The sequence below is a fragment of the Daldinia loculata genome, assembly GCF_022478755.1.
Source record: "Daldinia loculata strain CBS 113971 unplaced genomic scaffold F4817scaffold_16, whole genome shotgun sequence".
NCBI classification, from domain to species: domain Eukaryota; kingdom Fungi; phylum Ascomycota; class Sordariomycetes; order Xylariales; family Hypoxylaceae; genus Daldinia; species Daldinia loculata.
This window is the reverse complement of record NW_026054870.1, coordinates 285355-298034: the sequence shown is the minus strand read 5'-3', so window position 1 is coordinate 298034 and position 12680 is coordinate 285355. Positions and strand designations below refer to the sequence as shown.

Here is a 12680-nt window from a genome sequence, read left to right as displayed (position 1 = left end):
TCAAAGCTCAGCCCAATGGGGAGCCGCTTCGCGCTACAATACTACCTACGCGACGCGCAACGTTGTAACTTGACTTATGGACGGGGTGCTGAAAACGGCTGTTTCTATCATGCGCTTTTGGTTTGTAGGGACTCGGTGGTAGATAGGTAGGTTAGGTGCCTACATAACCTAGATAGTTGGCTTGGAGGTAACTGTTTTCCTTTCGACTGACTGTTGTAACTATGTAGAAACGTTGCTCGCAAAGAGTTTCCGTGCAGGAAACGGAAGCCAAATACACGTCGCATGAAGAAGAAGATGGGTTTTGGCAGGGAGATAACCCGTGAAATCGACGTCGCTTCGTATCTATAGTCTATCTGCTACTATCAGGTATAATGGCCGAAATGGCAAGTCATCAACTCATCGCGGTGCTCGTGAAGCTACCTACCTATGTATCATGTACACACATACATACTTACGCAAGAGCAAAAGGTAGGTAACCTAGGCAGGTAGGCAGCCCTCGAATTCCACCCCTCCTACCCCTATATCGCTCCATTCGCCTCGATCTTCTGTATCAAGTCATCCGTAAGCTCCGCAACCAGCGCCGGGTCATCCTTCTGTATGAAATGGCCACAACCCGTCGCTATCACTGGACCCCGGACTCTCTCCGCATCCGTCAGGTGCGTGAGCCCCTCGTTGTAGTCGGCCCAGGGCGGGTTCATGTACGCGTTCGTCAGACCCTTGGGCACGTTCATGGACCCCCGCAAGCCCTCCTCGGCAAAGGTCTCCCAGTCGTGCCCTACAACTGTGATCCACGGCCCCATCCCTTCGTCTGGCCCCTGCAGCGGCGGCGCGTCAGAAAGCGGCAGTAGCGACATGATGTTTCGCCGGTCTAGGTGCTCCGGGTTCGGCGCCGATGGCTGGAAGTGCGCGGCATAGCCCGCGCGCGTGCGGCGCAGGTCCGCGACTGTCGAGTCCGTGGGGAGTGTAGCCGGGTCGAAGCCTGATGCGTCCGGGTCCGGGAAGAGCGATACTAGGTCGCTGTTAGCGATGTTGCTGTCGAGGAATAGTAGTGCCGCCGTAGAGCCCGGATACGTCTCGGCGTAGAAACGTCCAATGACGCAGCCGATGCTGTTGGCGACGAAGATTAACTTCGGCACTTGGTCCGCTCCATCTTCATTCGGAACATCCTTTATCTTGGTGCGCCAAATCTCTTGCGCTAGGATGTGCAGGTCTGCGACGACCTCGCAGATGTCGTGGCTCCCGCCGTGCTGGTCATCGGCAGGATCGCGCGCGGACTCACCCTGGCCGTAGCGGTCGTAGGTAAGTAGCGGTGGGTGATTAGTGCTGCGGCTGCTTTCATCCCATAGTCGTTGAAGATCCTCTATAGTTGCATGCCAGCCGGACTGGGGGGCGATGAGTCCGTTGAGGTAGACGACGAGATGGGTGGTTGACAAGGGGCCCTGTCCCGGCACGAATTGGTAAGACAGCGGGGCGTCGGGTTTGTGGGGGAGACGGATTGTCTCGGACATTTTCCGATTGCGTCGTTGTGATGTTACTTGTTGAGTTTTTTTTTTTTTTTTGGGTGGTGTGTTATAGGTAGCTGACGTTCTTATATAGGTGCGGCGGCGTTGGGAATAAGCAATATATTATATATTATATAAAGACGTATGAGGTAGGTAATTAGGATATGCCGATTGAGGTTTGTAGCCTAAAATTGCTCTCCCCTTTTCTTGAGCATATGATGAATATGACAGATAATAGCAGTGACTGATGCATAAAGTTTGTTTGTGACCTATAAGAGAGTTTCGTGTCCCCGAGTTCATTGGCAGTTATTAGCAGTTATTAGCAGTCATTAGCAGTTATTACTGCCGTGTAAGGCAGGTAGTTACTCATAGGGCTCAGGTGAAGGGTGAATTACACATCGTATCATATGAGTCTTCTATCGTGATATCTGAAGTTCTCAGCTGCGCTTATAAATGACGTCGTTTACACTTCTACTAAATCTTTGTTTGCTCTCCTGCTCATCAAGTGGGACATACTAAACATATGCCACTCTCACGACGTATTAGATGCTAGTAAATATCGGAGTTATTTACCACCAACTATCTAGAGTTCCTGATTGGTGGTGACGGCGTTCACTATGTTATCCATTTAATCTAATTTGATTTGTTGTAACCTAGGGAGTCCTTGTAATACACAATAATTCCAATCGCGTCTCCTTCACCTAATCGTAGCGTAGTCAACAATCAGCGTAGTATAAGTCACCGTCATTATATAACTTAGGACTATCGCATTAGCAAGCTGTCGGCGTCCTCCGAAGTAGCACGAGACAGACTTATACGTTGTTGGTGACAACTTAAAAAGGCAGCACACATACATACATTATCATAGAAGCGATGTAATGCATGTTACGTTGAATTCACCCGAGTGGACTCGATAATCTCCACCATATCTGCGAAAACAAATGCAAGGGGCAGCTACATTATAGAAGCTAAGGACTCGCGAATACTACGGTGGTATCAACGAGAGGGGAGACCTGGTCATCAAAGAGTGGTCACCTTAATTGCGCGAGCATACATAATACTGCTAGGTATGTAAGAGGGACTTGACCATGTTAGCATGTGAACCCGTCAAGGTGAAGACGATAGGATAAGACATGTCTGACCCCTGAACGGACAGACCCAAGCAAGCAGGTAAGGTAGTCTTAGGTGGGAACAATCGGTGGGGATCCGACTATGTTAGCCGGATGGCTCCATTGAAGGATTCTATGTAGTCTACCAGTACAAGTACAACTCTACAAGGTGAACAAACTCTCCGTGGTCTGTTTTTGGTTATTGGTACCTATCATTCGGTTAGGTACGAGATGCTCCAAGACATCAGGGTCTTGGGAACCGAATTTTGGAAGGTTGTTGTCGATCTACTCTATCCTACCCCAATGACACCATCGCATAACCTAGCTCATGTTACTCAGGGGGACCAATTCGCGTTGAGCCTCAATAGGCGCACGTGAGCTATGGCTGTAAGGTATGTACCTAGGTAGGTAGGTAGGTTGCGTCCAATGTCGGGTAAAATACAGAAGCGCACCGACGAGTCCTCGGAAAGTCTCGAGAACAAGTGGAGGAGGGTTGGTGATACAGTACATGATGCCAAGCGAATATTACCGCGAGGACTGGCAAACTCGTCAATGTTTGACGTCTTCGAGAAGCTTGCTTGCTAAATTTCTAAGCAGTAAAAAAAAAAATAATGTCTGCGTTTGCTGGGACCATGCTGAATCTTTCCGGCTCATGCTCTTCGATACCGAGAATGTGGACGGCGGTAATGGTAACAATTATCTCAGCCGCATCGCTCAGCAGGTAGGCAAACATAGCACTAAGGTAGTTTTGTCTGGCGCCTTTGAATCCTACGAGGTTATTTTATAATTGAATGATCGCGAACTGGATAAAGAGTAGGTTTTTGTAGAATCTGCCTCGTTGAATGCCTCCCCTGATACCGAACAACTTTCTCCAGGCTTCCGGGCCGCATACATATACTCTGCCTTATCCCAGCTGCCTGGAAGTCTTCTGTACATACATCAGCCCTGATGCCAAGACGAAGCAATGTACCTAAAGGCCAGCTCGCACGTACATACGCACGCACTATTTATCAGCTGCATGTCCGGGGTGAAAGTCCCCCCCCACTGACTAGGTCACTGACTAGGTGGGATGAAAATGGGGATTGAGAATTGGGATTGAGACTAGGTATTCTCTCGTCTACTATGACTACTTTCGTCTTCTCTCTTACCTCTTTCTACGTGTCCTTGTCGACGAGGATTAAAGAGGTATCGTTAATGTTAGGAATATAATTTCCCAACGAGAACCACTATTTCACCTTCTTAAGACGTACATAGTATATACCATGACGTAGAGCTAAAACAAAGTGCTATTAATGGTATACTGTATTCGTATAGGTATGATGCGAACAATCTAGGTTCGATCCTTTATCAATGCGTGATGCATGTCTCATATCTCTACAGCGTAACGTGGGCAGGCTTGGGTAGCCTTGGATCGCCGTCGGAGGGATGAGCTCAGGGAAGGAAATGTGTACGGTAAGGTAGCCAGTCAGCAAAGAAACCTTCCTTCGCGATAGGCCGAGGTCCTTGATTCGTCCGAAGGGTACATGATTCGGTGGAGATGCATTTGCCGATGGTGGGTTGACTCAGATCCATCGCGAAGCCTTCCGCCCTATGTTATCTCGTCAACCAGTCTTTATGCATCTATCCTCAGGTACACGCAACTCATTTCCAGTCTCCTGGAATCAACAAGGTGTCAATTACCTGTCAATTGTTTAGATGCTTACCTCCCCGGACTCTGTTATGGAGAATTGATATATATAAAAATTAAAAAGCGATCGACAATCCTTGGGATTGTCTGCTTATTGGTCGAGTTTGGCCGAGGTAGAGTCCGTTCATCCCGCTCTTTTACCCCAACCCGAACAAACTGCTGGGTTAGTAATGGGAGACTGCCGGAGAGTACATACTGTTGAAGTAGGTGACACTGTGGTCTGAAGATCGTTCCGTTGGACTTGAGAGATTTCGATTATCATAGTACATAATAACTCCTAATGTTCCTAATGCCATATGTCATGGCCGGTGTTATGGCATTACTACGTGGCAGTTCCGCATAGTGTATGTAGCACCGCCTCAACGGCTGAATCTGGTACTGTGTACGGAATACGCTTTGAAGCCTACGGAATTAAAGCCCTTCTTTCGGTTTCTCAACCGTTAGTATCTAATAATTTGGAGTCTCGACGTCTCCTATCAAAGCTAGTGCGTCCCATTCGTCCTAGACATACTATATACCTAGATTGTGATAGTGATCGTAACAGGGGTCCTCTAAGACATTAGATTCGCAACCGAGAGGTCTTCACTGTGGATGCTAATAGTAGAGTAGTAGGGAATGGTAGGGGAGCGCTAAGGTGCCGGCCAGTGGAACGTGTGCACCGCCCCTGTCAGTGTTCGAACTGCTGGGGGTGATACTGGACGCACCATAACCCCCTAGAGTCCAATCAGAGGCTTGACAGGCGGTGACGCTAGACTTGGATATGCCTACGCGGGTATGGAGTACATAGAGTACCTAACTTGCATACTATTTAGTACTAACTAACTAACTACCTGTTAACTAACTTACATAGTATCATGGAGTTTAGATACCCTGATACCCTAATACCCTGACACCCTTGAGCAGGGGTCCATGACCTACCATGTACTGGTCTGTTCTGCATTGGCCAAAGACGCCACTCGACCCTTGATAGTTCCGTTATGCCCCCGGGCAATCGATGATACTGTGGATGTAAGCTATCGCTGCAGACTCTAGCGAATTCGGGGGTCGCCATTCCAACTGGTAATGTTCAGCCTTCCCTGTGCCGCGGGGTGAACTTCTACATCTGATATCTCATTTTTCTTTCCTGTCTCCTGTCTCCTGTCTCCTTTTTCCCTTTCTCATCTCGCATTATGTGTTACCGTCTCCGCCAAACGTTGTTGCGCAACCTTGATGTAAAACTACTGTGAAGGCCGAGTCGCGAGACATCCAGTCTGCCGGCTCGCTGCTCCACTCCCATCCATACCTTCATCCTAGTTACTACATAGTAAATTTGGAGCTCCCCGACTCTCCACGACGATTAATAGATATCGCCGTGTGCGTTAGACGGTATACGCTCTCAATTGTCTAACCTATACTATTAGCCTATTAGCCCATCATGACGGACGAAGTCGAGCGGCTCGCGATCGCGCCTTTTAGGGAGATTGTAGAAAAGGGCAACGCAGCGATTGAAAATGTGCCAAATGCTGACCAAGAAACGTCACCGCTTATGCTCAAGGCAGCACAAAACCTAGTTAGAGAAGGCGAACGGGCGCTGAAGCGGATCGAGCCGCTTTGCACTAAGAACTTTGAAGAGTATGGCGTTAACTTTGTTGATGCGATCAAGGAGAACGGTAAGATTTATTTGTCTAAGAATTATAATAGGCCAATCGGGAATTATAAGTTGACGAATCTATTCGTGCGCAATAGACGAAATCGCGCAGTTTCGATCCGAACTGGAGGACTTGTTATGGGATTTCGACGACTATGTCGAGCCCGACGACTTCGATCCCACCAAGTTCGATGAGTTGCAAAAAGCTTCGAGAAGAGCTGCACCGAAGATCATGGATATCCTCAAGCGGATGAAACTGGTTGCTCCCGCACCAACAATATTACGGTCTCCATCCCCAAGGAGTAGGGCACCGTCGGCAGCCCCTGACCACGTAAATAACTTACACTATAGGCAAATGCCATCGACAAGTATTATCGTCAACCCTCCAGCGGCCATGTCGACAGAGAAACTGATGGAAGAGACAGAGCTGCAATTAAGCAGCATGATGGGAGCGGTGGCTGGCCCCGACGAAGGCCTGGAGGCGAATCTACCCCCGCGATCGGTAAGCGACCTCGACCGAAGAAGCAACTCGTACCGCTCTGAAGTATCCGATGCCACCTCGGAACATCCGCCAAGACCGCCCTCGGCCGATCCGTGGCAGGTCGGAACGGCCCCGCCTGTCAGTCCCGTGGATCTTTCGGTTGAGGGAGACCGATGGGAACGTCGCCCCCCCGTCCCCAACGACTCCCCGACCATCCCTCCAGCACAACCGGTTAGTCCCCTCGGTAGCCACGCCGGCCCCCTGCGCATTCGTAGCAAAACCGACGACTCTCTCAGCCTAACTCAAAGGGACGTCGAAGACGGCCGAATGCGCGCGGCTTCACAGAGCCAAGCGACGACTAGCGACGGATCTCAGTCTCCTAGGAAGAGGAATCGTTGGACTAACTCTACGCAGGGTTCAACATATAGATCCCATAGCGGCTTTACGTCTGCTAGTCGATCACCTTCTAACGAGGGTTCTGCCAGTTGGCCTGGACAACTCCTTGATCCGTCGTCTAGCCGGTCACCTTCGGATACATCTTCCGTGCTTGGCCGTACCCCTTCTATCCCTGAGAACATTGCTATTAATACCCAGGGCCCAAAGGCAGCCCTTCCACCTATCCCTAGCTTTCCCCCGAGGCAGACTTCTTTAGCCAGAGCCCAAGAAAGAGCCCAGGAAAGAGCCCAAGAGAGAGCTCAGGAGAGGGGTCCTCGTCGTACCACTCGCCACCCCTCGACTGAGTCAATCAACAGCTCAGTTTTCGATATAGTCGATTGCATGAGCCCTACCACTGCTGCCGCTTCTACTGCACATCGAAATTCGGTCTTATCAGTCGAGCCTCTTAGTCCGGGGCAGCAACCGCCAGAGTATACCGGACTGCCGCCTATTTATCAACGCGCAGCGACGAACGGCAGCATATCCTCCAGCATGGGAACCATTACTAACCACTCATCGTCCACGCTTATGGCCCGTCGCCCCAGCACCCAGATCCCAGGTAACGTAGATTCGGGCCTGATCCCGGTCGACGCAGAAAACCCGATGCCGGACGAGCAGCCCATCCCCGCGCGAGAAGCGGACTGTTCGATAGGTCCGTATAGCTCTTTCTACAAGCTCAAAGGGTTTTGCAAGGGCGCAGAAGAGGTCATGGCTGGTCGGCTCGGCTTCAAGAAAATCAAACGGCCCGTTGGTGTAAGTCATGATATGGTTTGTATACGTCACATTGATCCCGCGAGCAGTATTGACAGAGGAGATAGGGCTTTTCAATGGCCGTTGTAGCAAAGTGCAATCACTGTTTATTCGAGATCGACTTTAAGTCGGTCGAGCAAGACTTGAATAACGACTGTAAGATCTATCTTCCCTATATATATTTATATATGAACTCCGTCTCACATATTACCCAGCCTCCGGAAGTTTTACGTCCAATTCCATCGGGTTTCGACTACGTATACTCCAAAAGAGTCATCTGCAAATTCGACATGTAGAAGAACAGCTTTACGGATGCTTGTTCTGTATTCAAGAAGGCAAGACTGTCGAAGAGAGCGATGCTACGGTTTTCTTTAACCAGAGCCAATTATTCGCTCATCTGGCACGACATCCTCGTCCACTCCCCGTCATCCCTGGCCTAACGGTAGTCGAAGCGCCGGAGATACCACCGGCCTTTAGGGACAACTTTGATCTTCACTTACCACATCCGCCAATGCTCTCCGTCATGGTCGGACTCTCGCGAGAGCTCTCTAGATTACCTTCTGCCATTGCGACGGAAACGAGGAAAATACAGAACGGGGTTATGCGCTCACCGCCTGGCAGAGATCCGGTCCTGCACTTTGCTATCGGAGCTAGGATAATCGGTATCGAGTTCCCGGTCAAGTACGAAGGTAAATGGGGTATCGGCTGGCACGACGGTGTGCGTGCGGCATTCGAAGCCGACTCTGTACAGATCGATGCACCGCCGAAGACCGAGATCAAAATGCAGGGTACAAGTAACGTCCAAGCTGTAGCACGATGGAAGTGGAATCAGAAGAACGGTGATGATAGGTGGCTGAAATTTGACAAGGGAGATGTCATTAAGAACATTGGTTGTAAGTTCCTATCTATTTGTTCATACTATGGTGGTGGCCGAGCTACTTCAAGCAGCTTCGCAGCTTATCCGAGCTGTAGAAACCAGAAACTAACACATTACTTTCACCAGGGGCTTACACCGATCACTGGTGCCGGTCCGGCACAACGTCAAAGGGCTGGGGAATCTTCCCACAGTCCCACCTCGACCCAAGTTCGATCAGGACAGTTCAGCCCGGAGACACTGCTAGCATCAACAGCTGGGAGAAGAAACCGCGATTCCAACTTTCTCTTCGAAAAAACACGGACCGTAAATTTGGGTCTCTCGGCTCAGTCACTCCTACTAGCGAGACTCCGCCCGTCCCTAGCAGAGCGGGCGTTTACTAGTGCGCGCCTATCTATCTAACTAACTAACCTCATTCCTCGAGCCATGATTACACTATTTGACTTTCTCCGCAAGGGGGGCCCTTTCACACTATCTACACCTAGTGTAGGAGAGCTGCTAGTTTCTCTTTAGTACGTATACATCGCACCAATGCCGAGAAATAGGAAGTTAACGGCGAGGAGAATAAATGGGTGGGTGGGTCATAGATCACGATGATACCGCGCGACTGCGGTTCTATTTATCCGGACACGTAAAAAAAAATGATATAAACCGTTATCGACGGCGAAAATATTAATGATATGATATATGGTTGGCACGGTACGATTATCGATATATTACTTACTTACTCACTCGACGTATACCCCTTTTCTTTTCGGCTTTTTTTTTAAAAACTTTTTTTTTTTCGATACTAGGAGGGATGTGTTGTCCCTACACGGGGTGGGGATCTGGGATGGGTAGGCAGGTTGTGTTTTTTTGTGGCCTTCGGAGGCGTATAGCGATGATACGAGTTGCCGATGTATGTTTGGATATGCGAGTTTGGATAAGTCGAGTCGAGTCGAGCGGAATACTGGACTCCGCCTTATTGAAGTTTTTTTTTTAACTATTGTAATAACAATGGGATACACTACGAGGTTGCGGGTTTGCTCAGACTTGGGTCTGCATACCGTGAGCGTCGATGATGTCTTGTATGAGATTATTCAGATAGCTTATGCCCTCATTGTTGTTTACCAATGTTTCTTGCTGCTTGAAGTATTATATACCCGTCTTGGGAATTCTGTATAGGAGCAACAAGCCAGGAGCGTTTAAGTCTATTTAGGCTTCTGGGTCTAGTTGTTTATAGATGGCCGTATAAGTCTAGTGAGGACTGATATATAGTAGATAATTCCCAACCTTAGAATGTCTATAGAGCATTAAACGAACTTAATAATTTACCTATATGATAGATATTCATCTTAAGCTAAATGTTGGCCTAGTACATCTCTTTAACTACGAGTACATAAGATTATCGACCATTTTACAATGAGGATAAAATACCCACTTCAGTACCCTTGATCTAGAGCTTCTGTGCGTTCCTGTCTAGCAAGTGACGTCATTACTCGAGGGTATTTGTAGCACTTATATGATTTGGACTGGAGGTTAATCGAATAATATCCATCAAAGATGTCCAGTCTTAGACAACAAATTAACAGTTAACAGTTCAATAGAAGGCTGGAAAACAAATTATAAGCCTTTGCCCAGGGAACTTCTACTTGCTGTCATACGAGCGTCTCGAGACCCTATCTTGTATAATCTATGCTTTGTCTCGTAAATATATCTAAGAGACATAACCTACGGCCTTACCTCTCTTTACTCAACTCACATACCATTTGGTTATCTCCCATCACAATGAGCTGGATGGGTTCGTGGTCGCGGCCCGGAAAGTCGCAAGCAACACCGGCGCCATACTATCTTCTTCCAGGGGGCGAGTCAACTCCCTACTGCCGCTCGTGCGGCCGAGTTATAAGCTCACGCCGCGCAAACACCGCAGCGGCGCACGATTCTAACAGCAACGTGCCGAGTTACTGCTCCCAGCGCTGTCGCAACACCAAGCCCCGGAAACTGGATCGCGAGATCGAAGCCACGTTCGTACGCATGCTCTCCGGCGGAAACGGTGACGGTGCTAGTCAAGTTCGACAGGATGGGAAGGCGAAAAAGCGCATGGTTAAAGGTGATCCGCGCGTCATTGTCTCCTGCGATGAAGTAGAGAAGACCATGTTCGGGGATCATGCGGACCCGGACAAGAAGTTCGGACGAAGGAAGAACCGTGTCTCGAGAGCTCTCCCAGCGACCTCCGACGACGGGACGGAAGGGGATGGCACCGCTACCATAGGAGAAGCACTAGAAGACGGCGACAGCGCCGTAGGCCTCAACGATAACGAAGACGAGCCATCGATAGACGGTGACGTCCTAGCGCGCATGGCAGTACGAAGCGGGACTCGGATCCGACCGCCGCAGATGGTGTCGCAAGTCAACGGTAGCGTAGGCGGAGAAAAGGGACGAGCGGAGCGGAGCGAGGAGACGGAAGAAAACGCGAAACGGAGGCTCGAAGGGCAGCGCAAAGCGCAGCAGCGGGAAATGGTCCGCAATGCCGCGCGCAGAGGCGTCGTCTTCGGGTTCGCCGCCGCAGCTCCGAGGAAATGCGAGGCTGTCATGCGAGGGAAAGTCGTCGAGCCAAGTTTCGCGAAAGGCGACTGGGGAATAAGGTGGAGAGAGTGAGGATAAGGGGAAAAAAAAGACTATCGTCTTGGCCGTTCCTTGCTTGCTTGCTCCCAGCCGTCGGTGGTTGGGCGCGTTTCCGACGCGGTTCGCGTGCTATGGGGGAAGGACGAGGTTGGGGTTCACGATGCCCAGGCCCCCTTACCCATACTAGAATCGCGATGCTTGTCTTAATATATCCACCCAATGATCCCGAATTGAGATTGCGATCGACCCGTCTCGCGCCCGCATGATGGGACAAATACCTGTGTAACATAAGACGGGTAGTAAACGGCGAAACTAGAGAGACGCGGTTTTGGAACTTGAACAAATCTATCCGTGAAGTTGAGTTCCTGTGGTAATGATGGAATTGGATAGTGGTAGAACCAAACCTATACATGGGTAGTTGCTTCTATACTAGTTCAGATGAGCCCATTCTAGCTAGGCTTACTACTATATTTATATGTTCCTCGGAACCAGCTCTTATTCTCGTATATATTTCGTATCCCAACAACTGGGTAGACGGTATCAAAGCTTTACGTCTTGATAACAAGCCTTATTAATCAAAACACCCAGGCTGAATCGGACGACACGTGGTCGGCGCCATGGTTGAGGACCCTGCTAAATCAAAGCACAGACGGGAGATGCCACGTGTGATGCCTGTAGTCAGTGTAGTTCCTGGTCAGCCGAAGGATTTCCTTTTCGGAATGAGAATCAGACTGACGTAAGAGGAGATAAGTACAGTACGAAAACACCATAGGAGTCGGGATTAGGGAAGAATAAAGAAAAAGGAGTCCTCGGAAGAACGTGGGTCGCATGAACATGTTCTGGAAGGAATGTAGAAGTTTCGAATGCCCTGCAGTAAGGCTATGCTAGCATAAACCTGGAGTATCATGTATCTCCTTTCTACAAATTCTTATGAAACAAGACCTCGTGTTTAAGGCAGCGGTTCTAGATTAGTTGGCCTTGGTATCTATCCTCTAATACACTATGAGGAATAACGGAACACAACCATGGCTTACGCACGGATATTGTGTATACATATTGATCTCAAGAGAGAGAGGGAATGGGGGCTAAACCATGTTAGACTAAGATAACGTTAGTATAAAGCGTTGTTGGGAGAGTATATGGAACATTCTATCCTCGGTGAGATTCAAGGAGTGCTTAATCAGCTTTATGATAGGGAGTCTAATGAATATGAGGCTTAAGAAATTGATTATTTGGTGCCATTGGTTTTTGGGCCTTGTCTAGTCCGGAATACACCGAAGGATATCTCAGCCACTCGCTTAATGACCGAAGCATAGGGCTCCGACACCGAATGCGTGTCTGACTTACGTCAAGTAAGCGCCCTTCCGCGGCACATCAAACACGTGGGCAGGGAGGTGTCTGACGAGAGAAGGAGTGATATGTAGTGTCATCTGCAAGAGGTGAGAAGCTGGCGGTGACCAGTTGGAGACATACCCGGTGGAATTAACCAGCTGAATACCTAGCTTGATTATAAACTAGATCTCCGCTCACTAAGTCAGCGATAGCCAAAAGGCTTCTCATGATTGGATAGAAACATAGGTAAGTCTTTGAAAACTATTTCACCGCAGAGAG

General features: G+C 49.1%; 3 protein-coding genes across 3 annotated transcripts; 2 read left to right on the top strand and 1 right to left on the bottom strand.

The window, feature by feature from the left end:
• Positions 1 to 56: 56 nt before the first annotated feature.
• On the bottom strand, positions 57 to 1960 carry F4817DRAFT_333591 (alpha/beta-hydrolase). Its single transcript, XM_049302774.1, has one exon. The coding sequence runs from the start codon at positions 1506 to 1508 to the stop codon at positions 519 to 521; it is 990 nt and encodes a 329-aa protein (XP_049160373.1). The 5' UTR covers positions 1509 to 1960; the 3' UTR covers positions 57 to 518.
• A 3169-nt stretch (positions 1961 to 5129) lies between these two features.
• Positions 5130 to 9116, top strand: F4817DRAFT_364266 (uncharacterized protein). Its single transcript, XM_049306730.1, has 5 exons — positions 5130 to 5947; positions 6024 to 7594; positions 7660 to 7747; positions 7807 to 8484; positions 8595 to 9116. The coding sequence occupies exons 1-5, from the start codon at positions 5713 to 5715 to the stop codon at positions 8846 to 8848; spliced, it is 2826 nt and encodes a 941-aa protein (XP_049160372.1). The 5' UTR covers positions 5130 to 5712; the 3' UTR covers positions 8849 to 9116.
• A 1116-nt stretch (positions 9117 to 10232) lies between these two features.
• Positions 10233 to 11102, top strand: F4817DRAFT_314599 (uncharacterized protein; the record flags this gene model as incomplete). Its single annotated transcript, XM_049300427.1, has 1 exon — positions 10233 to 11102. One exon carries the CDS (start codon positions 10233 to 10235, stop codon positions 11100 to 11102), a length of 870 nt encoding a protein of 289 aa, XP_049160371.1.
• Between the last annotated feature and the right edge of the window lie 1578 nt (positions 11103 to 12680).

Bases quoted from the DNA above. Each gene is read 5' to 3' on its own strand.
- F4817DRAFT_333591 (XM_049302774.1), bottom strand. From the start codon at position 1,508: ATGTCCGAGACAATCCGTCTCCCCCACAAACCCGACGCCCCGCTGTCT.
- F4817DRAFT_364266 (XM_049306730.1), top strand. From the start codon at position 5,713: ATGACGGACGAAGTCGAGCGGCTCGCGATCGCGCCTTTTAGGGAGATT. The intron at 7,748-7,806 runs GTAAGATCTATC...CATATTACCCAG, and splicing joins GCAAGACTTGAATAACGACT to CCTCCGGAAGTTTTACGTCC. The intron at 8,485-8,594 runs GTAAGTTCCTAT...TACTTTCACCAG, and splicing joins TGTCATTAAGAACATTGGTT to GGGCTTACACCGATCACTGG.